This window comes from Zalophus californianus, chromosome 3 (genome assembly GCF_009762305.2).
Source record: "Zalophus californianus isolate mZalCal1 chromosome 3, mZalCal1.pri.v2, whole genome shotgun sequence".
NCBI lineage: Eukaryota > Metazoa > Chordata > Mammalia > Carnivora > Otariidae > Zalophus > Zalophus californianus.
In genome coordinates, this window is record NC_045597.1 from 169,909,618 (window position 1) to 169,933,608 (window position 23,991).

A 23,991-nucleotide genomic window follows, 5' to 3' on the forward strand; every position below is an offset into this window, starting at 1 on the left:
GACTTGAACAGAGTGTCTGAAATTTCTACTGTTATATAGAAACTTGCCTTTTAATGAAAAGAACAAGGCAGCCCATGGTGTTAAAAGCCATTTGTCCATACCAGCACAAAGATTCCTGACCCAACGTGGTGCCCACGACAGCTTCATGCTTGTAAGTATGGAGAGAATTACTCTTGCAAAGGCATCTCTGGGATTAGAAAAATTGTATTCCTTCTACCCAGAAGTATAAAAGCTGGCCCCATTATAATATTAGTAAAATCAAGGTCTCCACTGATAACTGTTATTTTAAAATCACAATCTACATCTGTATAATGTCATTGATTCTTAAGCAAATGGCAATCAGGAGACATGAGTCTGCCTTCATGTGTTTACATGGGTACAAGGCTGCCCTTCAAAGTCCATATACACAAAGAGAGGCACAGCAGAATTTTCTTGCCTTTGGCATATACAGAAGTTAGTTTATCTGGTTTTCTAATGACTAGAAGTTTATACACCTGGACTTCTCATTTGCAATATTAAAAATCATTGGTGTAAAAACCAGAGTCCAAAATAATGGAAATAACAGCAGTTTGAAATGCTTGGTTTAGCATTATTTATCAGAATACTGTTAACTAATTGTTTTTGTTTGTTTTTGGAAATGGGAAGGTAACATGGAAAAAAAGGGACATTTCAAAAATTAAATGTATTTTGTTTGTTTACTAAATGGCACCACTCAACCTTTGTCTCTGCATAAGGTAATAGAACATTTACATTTCCTTTACTTCATTTTGAAGACCTCTTACTTAAAGTCACGTAACATATTTGCCTATTAAACTCTGCAAGGTGGTGTCTGCAAAACAAATTTAAAAAAATATTCCTCTTTACACTCAATGCAATTAAAAATGGTAAAAGAATAAGAGAATGAGAAAAAATTTAATTGCAGTGCTTTAAAGCAAGTTTTCACAAGTGGAACCAACTCTTTATATGCCTACTTTCAGCTAAACCTAACAAATAACAATTTTAAATGGCAAACTTATTTTTTACTATGCAAAATCCATCCTACATTTTCATATCCTGCATTTTATTTTAGTTACATAATAGTTTGTGGTTAATTTTCTAGTTTGATTTATTTAATAATATTAAAATCATTTAATATCTGATAACCTAACTAAATCTACATCTTACAGCATTATCATGGTTTTGCCCAGCTATTTACATGCTCTCATGATCACCTTTTCTATTACCTTATGAACTACATACTAGTTAAATAATCAACATTTATAGATGGATGAATAATTCAAGTTTTGAAATAAAGTTTAGTTAGCTCTAGAAAACATGTATTTACATCCTTCCCTGTTGGGCTGAAACAATTTTATTTTTCTTTTCACTTTGACACTTCAAAAAGCATGTTGATAGCCCCTTGGACTTCATCTAGCAGCAGAACCTCACAGACCTTCTACTGGTTTGTCCTCGGCATTGGGAATATGCACAATCTTCATGTCACGTCCTACTTTTAGAAGGTATTAACACATACATTATAACACTTAGAGCACTATCTCTTCTGTTTCTCAATATACAAATAATCAGTCATTCTTCCTGATCTACTAAAAGAGAATCTCATATTTTTAGTTTGTATATTTTAATAAAATTTGAGTTTGAGGGGCCCCTGGGTGGCTCAGTCAGTTAAGCGTCTGCCTTCAGCTCAGGTCATGATCCCAAGGTCCTGGGATCAAGCCCCACATCGGGCTCCTTGCTCAGCAGGGAGCCTGCTTCTCCCCTGCCTACCACTCCCCGTGCTTGGGTTTGCTCTCTCCTTCTCTCTATGTGTCAAATAAATAAATAAAATCTTAAAAAAAAAAAAAGAAAAATTTGAGTCTGCACTGTTTTTAATTCTATTTCAAGAATATTACTTGAGAAAGAACTCTCACCCTAACCTGTACCACTGAAATTTGGAAAACCAAATCTTACTCAGTAGTCCAACACCTCTTTATGGTGCTGGATGCTTTGTGGTTCTGGGTCTACTCTGATTTAGAGAACACCTTTTCTCATCTAAGAACTAAAGAACAGTTCTTTAAAGAACCATTTAGTTATACAGTTTTTCTTTATCTGTAGATGGGATTCCCCAAGACAGGACACAAAATTTGGCGACTTAAAAAATATAGTCTGTGTAACTTTACTACTAATTTTCCTCAAATTTACTTAATTGGTTCTGCATGTTTGCAGTGATACAACTAGCCTCTGGGACTTGATACTGATTCACTTTGCAGCCTTCGATTGGCATTTTAAAATTTCACTCTACTGGGTTGAATAAGTTATTTTTTGGAACAGATAAAATGTTTTTTTCTTCCTTTCGTACACTTGAAATATATTTTTCCAGGGGGACAAAAATAAGAGAGAAATCCTAAAACAATTGAAATAAAAAATGTACTATAGAAATCATTCAAAAGGAACAATAAAGTGGTTTTTGTGAAGCATTTTAGGTTCTTTTGGATTATACTTGCAACTAACTAGTTGTTAGTGGTAGATTACCTGACGTGTAAGGGTTTTGTGTTCTTAGAACGAAGGAAACTACATTCATTGAATACATTCTATTACCTTAACAGTAAAAAAATTATTTTTCTTCCCTTCTCAAAATAAGTGATTCTGTTTTCCATATCCCAGAAGAAACCATATGAATATTGTAAATCAGAAGGAAAAAAAATCAAGTTCTACTATCCAACAAGGGTGCTGTAAGTGGTAAGTTGATACAGATTTATCTAGAAAGGGAGACTTATATCCAAATTCTCACAAGAACTTATGTGAGGTCCCCTTTCTCTGGAGACTCCTCTGAATGGGTGGGAGAGTTTGAAGCTGTGGGCTGTAGCCCCTAAGTCATTCTGTGTCTTCAACCCAGAAAAGTTCATGATTGAACCTCACTAGAAGGGATCTTACAAACCTCTCCCTGTTCTACTTCACACTTTTAGCTTACCTCATTTCTCATAACTTAGTAAGAAACCAGTCCTGATACCTCCAAGGTTCTTGGCCAAAGACCAACACCTGCTGTTGACTTAATGGTCAAATTAGAATCTAGATAGGCTAATTAGCCAGTGAGGCAATATCCTTCTACCAGTTCATGTTTGGATGATAACACTGAAACTATCCTATTTGTCAGCTTCAGTAATTTGTAGGTTGTTTAATTCATGTTCCAAATGAGTTCACAGGAGATCTTTTAACAAACAACAGATTTTATGATGACTGCTCACAAAATAGTCCATAAAATCTTATTCCTTGAACTTAACAGGAAAATTCAAATGTCATTCCAAATAAATTGACTTAAAATCATTAAGTTAGGAGTAATATTGCATTTATGTTGATGTTCTCCACTTACACAGTGCTCTTAGTAGACTTGAAAAAACAAGGGAATTGAATGGATTGATTGATTTACTTTTTCAAAATAGGCAGAAACCTAGATCTCTTTGCATTTTTTTTCTCTTTGTAAACCCTCTGCTTTACCAACAGAGATTTTTATTTTCATTGCTTTCTTTTTGGCAATAGACTTGAATTTGATGCCAAAATTTTAGCATTTGAAAAAAAAATTTAACTCAAATGACTGTCCAAGCAGATTTTCCTAGAAAAGAGAGACTACTTGATTTTCTTGCTCCAGGAGACTCATTCCTACCATTTGTTCCCATTGCTCATCTTAGTAGGTGTTCTTTTAAAATGATACATAAAAAGATGTTTCTAGAACTAGGATGATGTGTTTGAAGAAAGTGTTATTATACAAAGTATCAAAAGATTAGTATGTTGGATATTAAAATAATTACATGAGAAATTTTTCACGTTTATTTACAACTTTTGACCCAAGAACCTACCTATAAACTGCGAACATTTGTGTATTTTTTTATTATACCAATTTATGTGCAAAGAGTTACCTTCTACTTAGTATAAATAGAGTCTCATCCTAGAAATTCCATGGAATCAAGCCAATCCTTACTTGCATTCCTTCACGTGGAGTATATAAACTGGATAACTTTCCTTGCAGAGCAAATGTGATATCACTTGTAGATAATGTGCTGGCCCTCTCACCATAATCTCTGGATACTGTTCCAAAGTCCTAATTTGCTTGGTTTGGCATTTCCACAGTCTTTCCTTATCTTAGCTCTTTTAAAAAATGTACTTAAATTAGTTATTTTGCTGGTTGCTTCCATATTGCTTCATTCAAAATCCAAAATGGAGTTCAGAAAGGGAACAAATAAAATTAGAGCTTAAGTGCAAACTACATTTCTGAGTGTCTGCCAGGTAGACATACCCAATCCAGTGTCTCTTCCAGTTCAATGGCTTCCCCATTGGACCACCCCTGAAAGTGTCAGTAGTTTTCATGAACCACACAGAATTGTCTCTTAGTTTCCCTTTTACTCTTTACGTTACCAACTGCCTATCAAATACTGTCATTTATGGAGAAGAAAATGTTGAAGAATGTAAAGGACGTGGGGTACATAGTCAATAGTGAAAAACATAACAGTTAGATTTGATGTTACACTTGACTAATATCTTGGCCTCCCCGTCTAATTTTAAAGGCTCTATATTTAAAATAATGGTCATTTCACCATATTAAAATATTTTTTTACAATTCTGTCAATTTATAGCAACACGTAAGAAACTCTGATGTAAAAATATTTGCAATCAGAAACTAAAGTCAGAATATGTGGGGATAAAAGTAATATAAAGGGAAAGAGCAAAGCAAAATGAAACAAAATGAAAAGACCAAAAAAAAAAATCCCTCCAAACATAATTACTAATTATAACTTTGTGAAAGATTAAGAAATTATGAAAGCTGAGTTGGCTGCCGTTGTTTGTTAGGATAGAAACTGTTGGAAAAAGAAACTGTATTTTCAATCTCAGTTACTATCATATGTTACAGAAAAGGTTATCCTTTTGTTCTAATGGAAACTTTATTATGATTTCCAAGGTACTGAGAATGTATACATCAGTTCCTACAGATAGGAACAGATAGCATGGGTCTTTCAGGCATCTGCAGTAAAAAAAAAAAAAAAAAAAAAAAAATAGAAAGAAAGAAAGAAAAAAAGAGAAAACATTGAGAACTAGCTTGACAGCAGGCAGTATTGCCTTGTATTTGCTGGTCCTTTTCTAGCTGTTCCAATCTCCTGACCAACCCATGCAGAGAAATGAAGAAACAGTGTGGTTCCTCCTGTCTTTCTCTTTCAGTTCTTCCTCCTCATGTTCAAGTTAGATAAGCATATGACTATCATTGCATCTCTATAGCTTCCACTGGAAAGTGTCAAAACTACTGGCCTTGGGAATAGAAGGAAGATCATAAGAGAAAGAGAGGCGGCCGGGAAATTGGAGTGGGCGTGTCTCTATCTTAAAGCCACTGCTGAGCTTACACCACAGTATTTCGGTGTCTGTAGGGTGGAGGAGGCAGCACAGTGCCTGGCTTCAGCGAGAACTCAGAGAGGTATTCCGGATTCTCTGCCACAATAGGCCGGATCCGTCCATTTTGTTTATAAAAATATTTTGTGCTGTACTCCTGCAGGTAGTCTGGGTGCTGAAGGGTGCTCCGAGGTGGCAGGCTGTGGTTCCAGTAGTCAGGGTTGTCGAATGCTTTCTTGGCCTTCTCTGGCACAGACAGTACATTGTTCTTCAGGTACTCGGCATTCCCCAGTGCGTTGGCAAAGGTGTTGAGGTACAGTGGCTCATTCACATACTCATCCTCTGCCTTGGGTGGACCATTGGAAGCGTTGTGATATTCGGGATTATCCAAAGCTTGAAGGTCTCCATTTTTCCTCCGAGAAACAAAAGGGTTTTCCTCCACTGGGTTCAGGTATTCTGATGGAATACAAAAGTATCAGTTAGTATTTACTTTCCAGAAAATGTTAATCAGACGAAGGTTATACAGGATGGTTCTTTTTCCAGAACAATAAAACCATGGATTTGTTTTCGTGAATTTTCACAAAAACTATTTTGTTGATTACTTTTGTCATATGAAAAAAGAGTAGGTGGGCCAAAACTCTTAATGACTAAACAAGGCAAACACAGGCTGGAAGCAGAGTTCCTGTCCCCTAGATTGTTCCTTTTTCCTTCTAATTCCATTTGTTTCTCCTGCATAGGAGGCCACTTGTTTAAAGGCTTCTGTTTTCTAAAAGTCAGTATTTTTTGTTGTTGGAAAGTACGACAACGGGGTTGAAAATACGGGATTAAATAGCTTTTAAATATGGAGAAATTAGAATTTCTAAAAGGGTACTGGAAAATCAAAATGTCTATAGCTTAACTCCATGCCAAGATGAATGGATGAAGTGAAGGAATGGCATTTTTTAGTCTGTGTGTTTTGCTGTGATGTCCATATAGGGTAAGATGGATTTGATTATAGAATGTTTTCCAGAAAGCTTTACACATTGGAAAGAAAACATCTAAAGAGAAGACTCAACTAATAAAATCTGCTAGACATCTAACATGTCGCTAAATTGACTTGTGTGACAATATATATGCCTAAGAATAAACTGTAATTAGAACATTTACTTCCACTGGCTAACCATAATCACGAAATAGCAAACTAGTTTGATCATATGAAATAACTCTTTTGTAGGTTGAAACCAGTCATAATAGTGGCTATTTTGCATGATTTGATCTAATAAATTACTATAGAATATTGACTGGGGGATTTTTTTAAGAGGTGTTAATCAATGCTGCTCTTCTTAAATTCAATTCCACCTCTGTGTCTATATGTCTATAGACTACATACAGACCTATATTCACACATACACTAGACCTCTTTTAATGTATACACAGATATGACACTTCAGCTATTCCTATTTTGGTGTTGGGGCAGGGAAAGGGTACAATTGTTTGTTGAGATGCCACCGTTCTGAAACAAACTTTCTATCCTCTATACTTAGCCTGACAAGTAGAGAAAAATAATCTCATCAAATCAGGGTGATTTGTCCCTGGATATAGGCCTGCTTGATATACTTAAGTATTTAGCATCATGTACAAGTTAAAGGATAGTAATGACTATCCCATCATCATATATAGGAATGACAGGAGCTTACATCATCCTCACAACAATCCTGTGAGAAAGGAAGTGAAGCTGTATTTTTTTCAGCTTTATACACAGAAAACCAAGATTAAATGATGTATGAGGGATACAACTAGTATTGAACTAGAACTCAGATCTAAAACTCCTACTGAGGGCGCCTGGGTGGCTCAGTCGTTAAGTGTCTGCCTTCGGCTCAGGTCATGATCCCAGGGTCTTGGGATCGAGCCCCGCATCGGGCTCCCTGCTCTGCGGGAAGCCTGCTTCGCTTCTCCCTCTCCCACTCCCCCTGCTTGTGTTCCCTCTCTCACTGTGTCTCTCTCTGTCAAATAAATAAATAAAATCTTTAAAAAAAAAATAAAATAAAAAAATAAAACTCCTACTGAGCCGTCTTTTTGTTCTACTGTACTATTTTCATTATTGTCCCTAAAGGAGTAGGGAGAACTTTTCACTTCATAACATGTTGGAATTTGAATGGTTTTCAAAGTGACAGTCATTTTAAGAAAAACGTATGAAAAAAAAAAAAAAGCTTTTAAGGGAGGCAGAATTTGATTTTCCTTACCAGGTTCCTGAAACTTCTTAATTGAAAGTGTAGGAATGTCTATACTAAAATTCTCTACTCTCTGAGAAGTAGGCTGGAGTACAATAATCTTCTGTAGAAACTCACATTCAGGGACAAAATCAAGGTATGCTCTACAGTGAGTCTATATAGGCTGGCTTGTGTTTTCTCTTAGAAGATTCATGTTACCTTTTCTCAATGCAAGCTACTTATCAATTTCCTGATGCAAACTTGCAGCCTTGCAGTTGTAAATGAAGAAACAACTCTATGGTTGAGCTGAGACTCTTTCCAGAGAGTATTGCACTTTCAGGGGGGATCTGCCAAATCTCAAAATCTACATTTGTGTCACTACTGGGCTACTCTCCAATTCTTCCAATGCATCTAATTCTTCAGTACAGTAATACCTTCCTATACTTCTAGATAGATACACCTTAATAGGTTATTTACAATATGTACTTAGGGATCCCTTAACTGCATTTTATAAAATTAAATATAACCATATAGTCAAGAACATAATGGGACTTCATACGAGTCTTAAAATAAAGTTTACTTGACCCTGAAGACTCTGAGACACAATCATCAGTTTTTAATAACAATCATCCATCTTCTCCTTTCTGTGATGCCGTTAACGTGGAAGGAAAGTGGCTTTTTCAAAATTGAAATGTCATTTGATTTGGATGTCTAACATTTCTACTACTAACTTCGTAAAGTCATCGCTGAGCTTTGTAGAACCACAAACTGAATATTTTCAAGACATGATGGTACACCTTTAAGTAAATGCAGCGTCAGAACTTTAATTTTTGAAATGTGTCATATAAGGAATCATAATCTCCTGTAATGAACAAGATCATCCCAGTGATGCAAAATTTTGAAGAACTTATCAAATCTTTTATTGGTGCCATTAAAATACCAGTCTTTATGATCTCCACAATAAGTTCAATGAAGCCATGTTTCCAAAATCTTGTGATGTGCTACCTCACTCAAATATTCAATAAAGATAGTCCAATAAATATAAGTTTAGATCAGTGCTTCTCAGGCTTGACTGTGCATACAAGTCACATAGGGATCTTGTTAAAATGCAGATTCCTATTCAGGTGGTGCCTGAGATTCGGATTTCTAAAAAGCCCCCAGATGGTGTAAGTGGTGTGGGTTTGGACAATATGCTACACAGAGCAGCAGCCTAGGCCTTTTCTGGGTCACAAATGTTACATAGTCCAGTGGTTTGGCAATTTCCCTTCTACACTATATTGCTCATTTTGATAGGGAAATGAAATGCCGAATGACAGTCATTTCTGCACATTCTGTTTGTACCTTGTTTAGGTTTATCTCGCATAGGGGTCATGTAACCTTCTTCATCCAGCTCTCCTCGTGGGCTCCGTTCCGGGGCAAACACGGTGGGGTCAGCGCTGTACCTCTGGGTGCTGCTCTCCTCCTGGACGTGGGGTGCCACTGGCTTGCGTAGGGTGCCATTACAACAGGAGTCATCAAAAATCTCGGCTGTAGCCCCCTGAGCTACTGGAGCTTCTGGGATCGTGCTGGTCGTGGCTCTGTAGGGAACAGGCACTCCTTGCTCTGTAGCAAAACCCCCATCTCGGTATACAAACTGGTTCTGTCAACAGAGAGACACATTTAGATGGAAGTTATTATTAGGAATAGCTGTAAAAAGTTAACCAAAAGGATGTGAAAACTTGTCTTTCAGACAAAAGTCAGTTTCTTAATTGAGTTTTTCCCCTGAATGGCTGACAAGTTTGAGTTACAACCCCCTAAAATTCCAATTTTTCTTACTAAGTGATCCTGGGAAAAGAGTTTGGAAATACATATTTAAATGTTACTGACCACCTAACATAATGACCTAATACAAAATATTTCATGTTATTTTCCCACAGTCACCTATTTTTGATATACAATTCAAATTTCATGACAAATGGAAATGTTATTAATTGTAGGCAGTCGACATTAAGAACAGAAGTACAGTAATGCATTTGGTTGGTGATATTTCCTTACTGCCTTCTCTTCTGTGGTCACTATGACTTTGAGTCTCCGAGTACCTAACTAGGGAATCATTACCGAGACTCTGACTTTTTAGCACACAACCTATAATCATGGAAATAATGATAACCTCCTCAACCAGAAGCATAATTTATGAGTCCAGGTAATCCTTCAGGTAAAAATCGAAAGCTACTATTGATGCATGGCATCTCAGTTTTGGATTATCTACTGAATGAAATAAAACACATCCACAAAGCCAGCTATACAATCTACAGCAAAGTCTTAACTCACTGTTGGCAAAAGCAAAATGAGGAAACTATGGGGAGACAAGAGAGAAGAAACATGATAAGCAAAGGCCAAAAATACTAAAAGATGAAGGTTGATCATGAAATACTTACTCCTGACATGGGGGTGTAGGCAGGAGGTGGGCTGTGTCCAATTTCACTCTAATAGGAAAGAAAAATGGAATGATGGATATAATAAGAGGTAATATGAATGAAAAGAAAAAAAAAAAAAAAAAAGAAAAGAAAAGCCACATGAATTGTATGAACCAAAGGGGAAAACATGCACAACAGTGAAGTTTGCTAAATGGTAAAATTTTATGCACTCTGACTACAAATGAGTTTATTCTTGTGTTTTGAGAATATTAAATATTGTATTAAATATTTTAATTCAATCCCTGAAAAGAAAAATTACATAGGTAAAGTAAAATTTTAAATGGATTAAATATGTAGTTGACAATGAATATTTTTCTCATTAACCCTGGGAGAAAGATAAAAATGGTAAATAATTAACTATAGTTTTAAATAAAGAACCATTTCCTTCCTTACATGTTGTATGGCTAAAATGGCCATATACCACAGCATTGGTTCTCTCTTGTAAAAAGAAACTTATCTGGAAGGAGATAGAAGTGAATTTCAATTTTCCTTGAATAATTTTTACTACCAGGTTACATTTATTTTTCACTATTTCAGCAAAGGGTCAATTTTTTAGCCTTTCCTTTTAAAAAAATACATACTATTTTCTCCTCAGTATGATTTTTTTAAGTTAAGAAACAGAAGAAAATCTTGGAATATTAATTCCGTTCCTGGAAATATGCTTTGCATATATTACTTTCATGTATTTAGAATCAGTTAAAATTAGATTTCAGTTAAAAAAAAAAGGCATCTGTATTCTTATAGCTTAATACTCTATCCTATGAGCTAAATAAAAGTGGATATAAAAATATGATAAAATATTAAGGACAATATTCTTAGAGTAAATAGAGGGGGTTATATGAATATCAACACCATTTCTTAATAATATATGTATTTTAAATATATTTCTTGAGAACCTACTATCTATGTGCCAGGCACTTTTCTGGACACTGGAGATAATGAATAATGCAGATAAAAACAGTTGATTTTATGAAGCTTGCCTTCTCTGCACACACGTAGGAAACTTGGCTAAGTATTATTCCAGGCCAGTGTTTTTACAATTTAGAGATTCATAAAACAAACTCTAAGGAGAATATGGTCCCATGGGGATTAATTGTTTAATGTAAATTAATAGCAATTGTATAACACAATTTCCCATAATTAACTTAGTCTCCTGGGACTAATAACCCTGGGGCCAAGTTCTGAACTCCTACATTAGGTTTACATTTTAACTCTCCTCAAAACTGAGTCATTTACATGATGGGATAGAAACTATTGATCTCTTTCCTTCTCTAATAACTAAGAACGTCTTGAAGATCATGACATGGAAAATTAGAGATGTATTTAATATGCTACATAGAAGGTAGTATTGTCCAGTAGACACATTGTTTGATGATTTGTTAGATCTCTGAGCTCCAGTCCCAGTTACAAATGATGTTGTCTTTTTTTTTTTTTTAAGATTTCATTTATTTATTCATGAGAGACAGAGAGAGAGAGAGAGAGAGAGAGAGGCAGAGGGAGAAGCAGGCTCCCAGGGAGCAGGGAGCCCGATGCGGGACTCGATCCCAGGACCCTGGGATCATGACCTGAGCCGAAGGCAGACACTTAACCATCTGAGCCACCCAGGCGCCCCAAATGATGTCGTCAATTGTGAAACATCTCAGATCCTCAGTTTTATCCTGGGCCTCTCACCCCTTATCTTAGTGAAGACAAAGTAAGAAGGCCTATATAAATGAACTTTGTAAGCTCTGCACACTATAAAGATGTGAAGGTTATATAAAATTTAAATATTCACATCTGCTAAATCAAATTATTAAAGTCAAGCAAACAAAATGCCAAAGCTACTCATGAGAGAGGCATTTAAAAATGCTTCTCTGTTCTCCACATCGCCATCAGTATAGGTATATTTTGTTATTTTTTAGAAAGATATGAAATTAAATACATTTTTTTCATAAAATCTGAGGGGAATTTGCTGTATAGTCCAGTGAGATGTAAAATAGAGGGATGGTATGGGAACTATGACAAGTGCCTGGTGGAACTTGGTCATATTATAAACCTCGGCCTTACCCTCTCATTAAATCCTGATTATTGAGCAAGCATTTAACAAATATTTATTAAACCTCTCCAATGAAAGCACAGGAGCTGTGAGATGCTGGAGATACCATGAGACACCAGGAGAGACACGATCACTGGCCTTTTGCAATTTACAATGAACAATCAAGTATTACCTGAGATGATTAGACGAAAAAGCAAGAGTAAGATGAAGCTGCGATGAATTTATTTGAATTCTATGATTACATATTAGAAGACAAGTATTCCAAAATATTAGTAATTACTGCTGTTCCTCTGACCTCTTACTTTACAACAGTTGCTGTGCTGGGTCATGCTTGACTAGAATCACAGCTCAGGACACGGCACGGATGGGCTATAGCTACACATTTTACATTTTATAAAACTTGAGGGAGGGCGCCTGGGTGGCTCCGTCGGTTAAGCGACTGCCTTCGGCTCAGGTCATGGTCCTGGAGTCCCGGGATCGAGTCCCGCATCGGGCTCCCTGCTCAGCGGGGAGTCTGCTTCTCCCTCTGACCCTCTTCCCTCTCGTGCTTCCTATCTCTATCTCATTCTCTCTCTCAAATAAATAAATAAAATCTTAAAAAAAAAAAAAGGGCGCCTGGGTGGCTCCGTCGGTTAAGCGACTGCCTTCGGCTCAGGTCATGGTCCTGGAGTCCCGGGATCGAGTCCCGCATCGGGCTCCCTGCTCAGCGGGGAGTCTGCTTCTCCCTCTGACCCTCTTCCCTCTCGTGCTTCCTATCTCTCATCCTCTCTCTCTCAAATAAATAAATAAAATCTTTAAAAAAAAAAAAAAAACTTGAGGGAGAAGTGATCAAAGGAATAACTCGCAAGTCATTCTTCATCAGGAAATACTTTATTGTATATACTCATTATCTGGGCTAGACTGCCTTCAATTATAAAAACGTTGTGTTAAAAATAACTGGACCTCTTGAAGAGAGGCCATGCCATATTAGAATGCAGGTGCTCTCCCTGTTTTGACAAGTCTTTCCATCAGCAACCTGCCAAATCTGGATCTGGACATACTGCCAGATACCATCACAGTAATAGGAGTATCTTCATGCTTTTCCTAGTTTTCTGCATTAAAATGGAAAAAAAAAATGCTAAGCAAATCCCTTTAGAATTCATTGTTTTTGGGGTTACTGGCTGCTTTTTATTTTTTTGTTTCTTTTTTTTGTTTGCTTTTTTTTTTTTTCCTGTTTTCCATGATAAAAAGCACCTCATTCATTTCCCCCTGGAAGGGCAATGTAGCTACAAGGGAACATCTGTGAGGCCAATTAGCCGGGCTGGAAATGTGATATAATTGTTGTTTAAATATATTTAAATTACATGTTAATCACTATGTCATAATTTATAGGCTTTGAAAATAACTTTTTGTACTTGAGAGCCAAGCCAGATTTTACTTGTTTTTGCTGTTTTTAGTTTGTAACAAGCTCTTCTCATTCCCCGCCCCGCTCCCTACCCCCCACCCCAATTTCCCACACTTGAAGAGCTGAACTCTTAATATCGAAAAGAATGACAGCTGCAAGTAAATTGGTTGAGTAAAAATTAAGATCCCCACAGTCAGAACACGCTGGAGTGACCTTAAAGTTCTGAGCAGAACAAAGCAGTACTCTCAGTTAAAAGGCTTTTGTTGTTTTCATTGTGCCATTTTTCTGCTGTCCATCAAAGCCCAGCTTTGTGGATCTTCAGGAAGTACCCGGTGCATCTGTTCAATTAGCTGGGGAGGGGATTTATGGTCAGCAGGGCAGAGATAGAAAGAGGTGGGTTATAAACTGGCAGGTGATAGGGAATTTGTTTCTGGTGGGGGGATTTGTAAGGGTGATGGAGAGAGTCAAGTTTAATTTCATGGCCCTTTCAGTGGGACACTGTATGATTAACTTGGACTCAGATGCCAGAGGTTATAGAGAAGGCAAATATCAGCAAATATATCAAATATCGTGTTAAATGCACTTTACATATATCATGTTCTGAAGTTTGCATTTCAGTTGAATGATAAAAATATGAAGCTGTCTTATTATATGCAATGTATTTCTCATATCTATTGTTTTAATTAAAACATTATATTATTTAATATTGCTCCTGGGAAATTTTAAATTGTTAACCAGATGGGTTTTGTCTTTTAATATTTTTTTTAATCATACAAATCTATGTTCTTAGGAAACAAAAATACATACTTAATGCCTAAACTGTATCTAAATTAAACATGCACTTAATGAAAGAGAGGTTTTTTATCTTCAGATAATTGTTCCTATCAATATTACCTATAGGATTAAAGTTTCTAGGGTCAAGAAATACTCTAAATCCTTTTAACTAAAACACAATGTATCTCTGTAAGATGTTACTAATCCATCCACACTAATTTATTACCTAAACACATGTAACTATTAAGGGTTCTCAACCTTTTATCCTCCCTGGCATGTATTCTTAACACTCTGATGGGCCTTTTCACATTTTTACATGTCAGGTAGCAGACAGATAAAATGCTTTTGGCATTATGTCCAATTCCTGATGCATGGCTATAACTTACATATTTTTTCACAACCAAGTTCAACATATCAATGTTTGAGACACCTAGATTTAGAATCTCCATTTTTCATAAAGCAGCCAGAAGAAAACAGCGTGTCCACGTATGAAAAACCAGCAAGAACTGGGAGAAACCCTATTGAATCTAGGCAGCTGGCTCACACATTTGCATGCATGCGCGCACACACATATGTATATACAAATTACACAAAACATCTTTTGTCTATTTATGCATGTGTTTATTTATTAATGCACTCATCCATCTACTTAGTTTGATTATGTGGAATGCTGCTTTTTGAGTCTAGAACTACAGACTTCCAATTATAAAATAAAGTCATGAGGATGTAATATACAGCATGGAGAACATAGTCGATAACATTGTCTTAACTTTGTAAGGTGACAAATGGTAACTACACTTATTGTGGTGATCATTTTGCAATGTATACAAATGTTGAATCACTATATTGTATACCTGAAAATAATATATATTTTATGTCAATTATACCTCAATAAAATATGGATATGTAAAAAAGGCATATGTTTCTTTGATAATCAAGAAGAAAAGGGATTGGGAACACCATGAGAAATATAAAACTACATTCCAAATTTAAGAATCAAACATAAAGCAAACTTAAATATAGGATGATTTGGACTCTTTAGTGAAGAAGAAGAAGCAAAAAAGAATCACACTGAAAAACAATTAAAAAAATAGAAAAATAAACTTGTTTACTCTATCACACACAAAATAAATAAATTAATAATGATTAACAATAAATAAAAATATATAAAATTATATAATACTATTTTAAATACATCAACAAATAGTTAATAATAAGCCTGTGATTCAGTTGAAGGAATATTAACTTGGGCTCTCATCCTTTGTTCATTCCTTTTTCATTAACCTTAGAACATCTTATCTCTCTCATGTCTCATCTACTCTATTACTGAAAATAATTTGTAATGAAGGGAAGCTATGAACGGTATCAGTAAATACGAATAGGAGTCAATTCAGAATTTACAAATTGTAGAGGGTGCCTTTTATAAACATTAATAACTCTATTTTCCTAACTCAGTTCTTGAAGTCCAATTAATTATAATGTCTATTCTGTTTCATAGATAAATATATGACTACTCTTAGGCAAACTGAGAAATAGGAAGTGAGACTAACATGTATCATGTGCCTACCATATGTCAGAGACTATCTTAGGTTTTATTTATTCTTATAACCTTTCAAGGTATATATCATCACTAAAAATCATGACTTGCATTTCACAGATGAGAAAACTGAGGACCAGGAAGTTAAAAGTTCCCCCCGTTGGGGAGCCTGGGTGGCTCAGTTGGTTAAGCATCTGCCTTTGGCTCAGGTAATAATCCTGGAGTCCCGAGATGGAGTCCTGGGATTGAGTCCCGCATTGGGCTCCCTGCTCAGCAGGGAGTCTGCTTCTCCCTCTGACCCTCCCCCTTCTTTTTTTTTTTTTAAGTTTTATTTATTTATTTGACAGAGAGCGCAATCTAGGCAGAGCAGTAGATAGAGGGAGAGGGAGAAGCAGGCTTCCCGCCGAGCAGGGAGCCAGATGTGGGGCTTGATCCCAGGACCCTGGGATCATGACCTAAGCCAAACGCAGAGGCTTAACCAACTGAGCCACCCAGGCGCCCAGACCCTCCCCCTTCTTGTGATCTCTCACTCTCATTCTCTCTCTCTCAAATAAATAAATAAAAATCTTAAAAAAAAAAGTTCCTCCCGTGTACACACAGCCATTAGTGGCTATCTGAATCTATTACTCTTTATCATGCATGCCACATAGAGATTTTGACTTTAGCATTTCTTTTCTCTCTTATCTGTACCCTCTCTCTGCCCCTGCATGGTGCCTCAACTCTTCTCTCAAATGAATTCTCATGATTCTTTTTCTGTGAAAAATTAATTTCAAGGAGGACTTTAACTCACTATGCTTAGCTATAAAATACTAGTAATGCTTTAGAGTATCACCTCTCCTAGCTTATTTGCATTTTAACTAACTACAAGGACTTGAGCTGAAAAGGAAACCATAAGTAGAATGTTAAGAGCTAATAGAGGAGATGAGGGATCGATCCATAGATAGAGAGATCCAAAGATTTTCCATGACAGCACTCTTGCTTATGGATTTATTGTTCCTACCCCAGGGCTTAGTCAATAAATTCCTCTTCCTGCTTGACTAAGGGTAAGTACAACTATTTTATTGCCAAGCAACAGTTCTTATACCCTTTCCAAATATCAGTAGAACAAGAGGATATTCCCCTTTAAAATACTCATGGCTAGATGAGTCCATAAAATGAAGCTGAAGATTCCTCACTTTGTACATTTTGGCTTTAAGTCTGTTGGTGTTATGTGAAGTCGAAGGGCGTTATTAGCACAGTCAAAAAAGAAATGGTATAAAGAAGCATGATTTTGCATTGGTGCCAACATTCCTTAATTTCATTCAAGATAATCAATAAGAATTTTGTCACCCTTCCTGAGATTAGTAATCACACGGAATTTATATCTCCTCATCCTGGTGCATATTCTATATGTCTTTTGTTCGTTGGTTGTTTGGTTTCTGGCAGTTTTCTTTTGTATGTTTATATTTCTTTTCAGTTGTTGTATTTAAACCTTTTTCATAGTTATCACCTAGCTTCTAGTTAACACATGCTGTTAGAAATCTAAAGAGGAGAACTTCTAGGAGGTTTCTTAAAGACCTCTCACTAGTTCGTTTCAGTTAGAAAAAGCATGGTCATTTTTCTTAACCTATCCTTAAGAACATTTGGTTCAATTGCAGCATCTTCATTTAAAAGTAAAAATGAAATCATTAAGTCTTTATTATGTCCAAATTCTTGGGAAATCTAAATCTTAAAGTGAATCCTAAAATTGCCTCTCTGCTTGACTGTTTTTTATCCCAACATCACGAAGATTATTTAATGAAGACTTCTTAGTACATGAGCGATGACTTGAGGCCAGGAAATTCTGAAGACAGCAATTCCATAGATCTGGAACAAGTAGTCACCTGCGGTCCTTCTACCTGTAGGGTTGTTTTCTTCAACTTTTTGCTACTAAGCCTTGTGACCTTTAACAAATTCCTTAATCTATTGGGCCCTCAGTTTATTTATCTTTGAAAAGAGAAGTCAGACTATGGAACAGGCAGTGGGAAAAATCACTTTTAACTGTCAAATTATTTGTACATAGAATGAATATTCTGCCTAATGACATTACTCTAGAATTTGAAAGGCTATACCTTGGCCTAGGTATAATATGCTTCCTTTTGTATTATTAATAAAGACTTAATATCACAATTTTCAGCTTAGTGTGTGCATGTGTCTATGCATTCATACACACACTAAGAAAATTAATAGTTTGAAACAAAATAATAGGCTTATTTAACCCACTCAAAATGAACCTTTTTTTTTTTTAAACAGACTGTCAGATCATTTGTGGCTTGTTTTTGTTTTGTTTTTACTATTTTTCACCTGTGGATATTGTTTATCAACTAAATGAATCTTGTTCACTAAAACACTATGTGTAAGAGTTCTATTTAGAAATATTTCTCTAGTGGTTGTTTAGAGTTATTTTTATCTACTTGCTAATAATAAGGCAGTAGTAAAATATTGTATAGTTCAACCTCCTCCTTAGCAATAATCCAAGCTTGGGAAATTTTATTATATATTAAAAATAGCAATAACAGTATTTAGAGCAATCTCTGTGTGAGAATGTAAAGAATATGAAGGACATAGTTGTATCTTGAGAGATGGAAAGCAGTACGACGGGAAATAGGATTGTAAATTTTATAAATCTAGTTTTGGCATGTAGATTTTATTCAGTGTCTTCATGATAGGTGTTGACAAAAAGCAAACAATTTAACATAATACAGATAAGGCTTACAATGTTCACATCATTTCAGCATGGACCAGGTTGGAGATATCTTCAGTTATGCTAGTTTATGCAAAGTGTTTACCAGATAAAAAGTGAATTCGTAACAATGGTTGATTCATCCAACCACTGCTCTTTAAGCTACCAGGTGGCACAGCTGTTGCTGTAAGTAAAAAGATTCCTCACAGTCCACCTGGAATTAGGACAGCTGGTTCATGAGAGCTGCAGCACATGGCTGTCCCATCGGCGCAGAGCAAACACCAGTTACATTTCACAGGAACAGGATGGTATTTACAACTTATCTGAGCCAAAATGAATATTAGATTGAAGGTAGCACCCCAAGAGAAAAATCTCTCCCCAAGAGTTACTTGTTGACTATAGTCTAAGCAGTTGTACCATTTTCAAAAGCCCCCAAATTTGATTTTGCTGCATATAAAAAGGAAGAAGGAAATATACAAAAAATTCCTGTACCTATTTGTGAACCACTTTGGAATTTCCAAAAAAAAAAAAAAAGTGGTCAATACTTCTCAGTCTCCCATTTACACTCTTTGCTGCCAAAGTCAACTTAAATTAGCCAGGACCATGGTCATAATCATTTCCTTTTAAATTCTAAAATGGCTGACACTTCAATTAAAAAAAAATATGAAGGAGGCAAAATATAAAATAGACTCGAAATAAGAGAATCTAACTTAAATCTGACATGGATTCCAAAGTTCAATCACCACACACTCTATTTTCAGCTATGGTAACAGAGATGATTTCCTCAAGGTCACACAGCTAATTACTAGCAAGCCAAAATCAATAGCCCTAATTAGAAAAAAATATATGTTTATGGTTTATAATGCGGAGAAAAAAGATCTATTTGATGTCCTTAGAATATGTTTGCCTAAGACAGGGGCAGCATAGTAAAACTGTAAAGCAGGTGAGGTCTGATCTCAATGTTTCCTCACCAAGCTTGCCTTCTTAGTTTCTGGCCCAGATTTATTTACTCCCCACTAACAGACTCCAGAGTCCACGATTCCTGCCCTGGTTCTATTGGAAATACGACTATATCTATATCCTCCTTGCAAAGAAGATGTACCATTCTGACGCAGTAACTCACACCCTATGTTTAATTATTGATCCAAGAAAATTATTAAGAACTTATCATGTACCCCATATGAATGATTTATCACTGTATTCTAGTTGTTTATTTACTTAATTAGTATGCCTTCTTTCATAGACTGTAAGCTTATTCAGAAGAGGACTTACTCTAATAGTCACCATATCCTCAATGCCTAACACAGGACAGGGACATGGACATGGTGAAATTTTCAGTAAAAAGGTATATTGTATCAAAGGATGGATGGATAGATAGAACAGTATATGAAACCCAAAGAGTGGCTCTATTAATGAGAATCTCAGGGACCCCAGCTAGCCAGCCAGCAAGGTATGTTTTAAAGGATATGCTTTTAGCATTCCTGGAATTATATATTATACATTATATATACCTTAGCCTATAGATGCTGATGGTGAGTCTTAAATTGACATTGAACCCCAATACAGTAATCTGAATATTATCTCTCATCTAGAACACTCACTCTCCTTATCAATGATTACTCTTCCTGGAGGCATTGTTTGAAATCTTAATTCTTCTGGCAAAAAAAAAAAATGTCTTCTTATAGTGAGTAGTTCCAAATGTAACACACATTTCCCATGTAGTTATAAAACTTCAAGATTCTATCACTAATACGACAACAACCTCTTGAGACATCTTTGTATTTCCTAATGCTTTGGAGGTCTAGCAAACTCAGGCTTTAGCTTTATCCCTGAAGATATAAATTATTAATTAAGAACACTAGGAAAGACAGACTCAAGGATAAATTGCCATCAGGCAGATGGAAAATGCAGTTTTGGCTCATCAGGTCAAACACAAATCCTGACCAGTATGCGTTTTTAAGTGGTACATACCACCCACCTGGATTTCTACACTGGTGCAAAACACAGACACCGGAAGGGAAGGACCACTTTAAATTTTTCAAAAACCATTTTTAGGATAATTATGGTTGAATAGTATAGAAAATCAAAGTTACAAGTAAATGACACTCTAAATCAAAGTTACAGAGTGGGTGTTTCATAAAGGGAAGAAGTTGTAGGAGGAGAGCCCTTGAAAGGAAACACTGCCATTCTACCACGCTGCTGCCCTAGGTAAGTTTTCTTCAGAGCTTAGTGTCCTCTTCTGTAAAATGGGAACGATAATATCTGTCCTGCCTGCTTGATGAGTTTTACAAGTTTGTGTTCATGTTAAGTATCTTTGAATAAAATAATGTAATATACACATGTGTGACATGATATTTTTTTCTAGTCAGTTAAAGAAAATACAGCGGAATTTGTCCAAGTATCACTCACACAAGACCAAAGTAAATGCTGCAAATCAAATAAGCACATGTTTCTTAGCAGAATCAGAGTCATCATGCAGCTACATATTTCTCTGTGTGCCAAGAGGCTATTTTGCAAATTTGGAATCACTTATTTCATGGAAGCAACTGTCAAAAATGATTAGTGTTATTGATGTAAATAAAATAGTGGGAGATAATCGACAGGTTTCCCTTGAATGCATATTGGTTAATACACCATTCAAAGCCATTGTAAAATATTCCTTTGAAAATTAAAAACAATGGTATGTTTTTCTTGGTGCAGCAGTAAATCCAAGTAAGACCCCACAGAACTCTATTCCACCACTTAGTCACAGAAAGGTGCATATTCTATGTCCAAAGATAAATTCTTTAACCTACTAAAATAAATTAACTGAATTACCTAATAGTAGAGATTATGATAAACTGAAATAAAGTCTTCATTACTTTTGTTTTCTTTAGATGATGGGGCAGAGAAAGTCAATGAAACACAAACATTAGAAATGAACATCTCAGCAGAGTATGTGTTGGCCTTGATTTTCTTGAGTCGCTTCTAGTGAACACTTGAACACATCCAGACAGACTCCTAATAAGATATGTCTCAGAATTCATGCTGAGGCATTGTCAACAGGCCAAGGAGAAGTCCTCAGTGCTGAACGTGTGCTTAGGTTGATTTTTTTTCTTCTCTGTGTTGTTGATCTTTTAAGGGAAGCTAGCACATTAAGGGAGGCACCTGGTAATGCAGGAAATGTTTGAATTCTCAGACTCTGGTGGAGAGAGAATTCTTGTGTGTCACCTCTTTAATACATTAAGCATTTTATAGATTTTAAAAGCATACCGAACATCTTTAAGAAAGATATGTCTCAGAAAGAAAGTAGCTAAGTTACAGAAAAGTGCTTAGATTTATAACCTGAAATAATTTCATAGATGACTTGGGAGTTGGGAAAAATAAAATAGATTGGACTCTCGCACATAGTACATACCCTGGGCTTTCTCCCAAGAACTACCAAACAGACCAAAAACTACTAGACAGATATGAAAAGACCCTAGTATTTTTCCCCAGACCCCTTTGTCCTTTATTACACCAGCACAATTATTATTTATCATTTCAAAAGGAAGATAATAAGCCAATGTGCAGCTATGTTTTGACAAAAGAAAATATTAATGCTCGATCTTACAAATATAATCACAAAGGAGAGGAAGGATGCTTTTCTTGCTGTAAATCTTAAATGGTAGGCACCCCAGGCTCTCTTAGGAATCTTTACTGTTTTTATTACTTATAAATATATCTAAGAGTTTTAGAAGCTGTTTCTAATTCATCTGCATCATCTTTTAGGATAACAACCTCTTGAAATATAATGAGCAACCAGTTATGTTAATAACTCACCTCTTTTATTTGTTCCAAATTTACTTGAGTATTAAAAAAGATAGCTAGTAAAAGCTTAGATTTTGCCAAAAACAGTAAGTGAGAAGAGGACACTTTGATCCTGATCTCTCAAATTATTATTGAAAGGTAGGTAACCAAAAGCTCAGGAGAGAGCAATTCAAAATAATATTAGCACTCTGACAGAACTTCTAGGATTTTCATCTAGCCTGTTACCATACAAAAGTATGTTGGATGTCAATTATGCAGGAGGAGAAGATACTTCCAAGAGAGCTTGACACAAGCCCAGGTTGTGAATTATTTGCTTTGAAATAACTTCATATTCTCCTGCTTATAAATTCTGGTCAAGAGAAAAGCAAAAACAAGTAACAAGCTCATCCTAAGCATATGGTCAGGTAAACATTCATAAAATGTTTATCAGCCCACAAATAAAATTTTTAAAAATGCTGAACCATCCTCCTCCAGAAGGGAGGAAAGAAGCACAATAAATAAAGGGTTCTTTGTTTTTATATTAAATTTTCGGGGCCAACACCATCCATCTTGAGTTTCTAAATACCAGCAGCCCCAAAGGAAGCTTTCACTAATTTGCTATTTAAGCCAAGAATACATTTGTTCCTGGCAGCCATTACTCTTGCATGTTTTCTCACCTCTGCCCAGAATGAATTTACTTTAAAGCGATAAAGCTTAGAGCTTCAGGCTCTTCAATTGTATAGCCCCTTCCAAGGCCTGGGAAAGAACCCATCATAGGTTCAGATGGTTTTGGAATTTGGTCAATTTTGAAAAAGTAAGATTTTTATTTTTGTATTCTTTTTCTTAAAGAGGCTCCACCCCTACTTCCAATGATGTGTCTGGCTCCACATAATCTTGATCCATCCCTGCTTTACCCTCACTTTTCTGAGAATGTTTCCTAAGTTTATTCTTTATCAGAAATCTGGCATTCATGAGGTGCCTGGGTGGCTCAGTCGGTTAAGCATCCAACTTGTGATTTCAGCTCAGGTCATGATCTCAAGGGTCCTTAGATTGAGCCCTGCATTGAGATCCATGCTCAGTGTGGAGTCTGCTTGGGATTCTCTCCTTCTCCCTCTCCTCCTGTTCCCCATCCCCGCTCACACACTTACACATGCATGTCTGTGCTTTCTCTCTCTCTCTCTAAATAAATAAAATCTTAAAAAAAAAGGGAAAAGAAATCTGACATTTATGAAGGTAAATCAATCAAGAGCTAAGTCTAAACCTTCATATCCAGAAGGCTTCCTTGGAATATCCTTTCTAGCAAAGAATGCTCATTCCCTGATTGAACTCAGGCATCAGAGCCTGGGTTAATATGCTGTAAGCTTCCAGATCATAGGTCTTCAAAATTCATTCAAACCCATCCTCTTTTTGAGGTTCATACTAAATGATTATTCCCCAGGTCCTTATCCTTGTGATTATCTATTGTCTTTGCAGGCACTTTCCAATACCCAGATTGTTCATTGGTATTCCAATTGCTCTGTGATATCTGACTCATACTTAATCCCTTTCACCATGAATGGCACTATATATCTAAGTTTCTGAGCTTCCTTCTTGCCTAAGATCTCTACCTCACTTTACCACACGGCTATATAATAACAACAGGAAAGACTCGCATTATAGAATTTTTTAAAATATCCTTTTCTCTACCATAGCCTTCTATTCATTCACTTTAGTGATTCCCTTTCTCGGATTCAATCAGATCTTCTGCCTTTTTTTTTTTTTTTTGTGCTCTTCAGTTAATTGCTTGACACTTTATTTT

At 36.0% G+C, this 23,991-nt stretch overlaps 1 protein-coding gene across 7 annotated transcripts in view; it reads right to left on the reverse strand.

The window, feature by feature from the left end:
* Positions 1–1,773: 1,773 nt before the first annotated feature.
* The window catches only part of ERBB4 (erb-b2 receptor tyrosine kinase 4), a 1,100,194-nt gene continuing 1,077,976 nt past the window's right edge, over positions 1,774–23,991 (reverse strand). For 2 of the 7 annotated variants that reach the window (XM_027590421.2, XM_027590423.2), the window contains exons 27-29: positions 9,956–10,003; positions 8,880–9,177; positions 1,774–5,805 (exon numbers count right to left, since the gene is read on the reverse strand). In XM_027590421.2, the coding sequence (XP_027446222.1) occupies positions 5,360–5,805; positions 8,880–9,177; positions 9,956–10,003 (792 nt within the window). In that variant the 3' untranslated portion in view covers positions 1,774–5,359. The remainder of the gene's footprint in view (positions 5,806–8,879; positions 9,178–9,955; positions 10,004–23,991) is intronic. The other 5 variants (XM_027590424.1, XM_027590426.1, XM_027590425.2 and 2 more) reach the window with 4 other exon arrangements.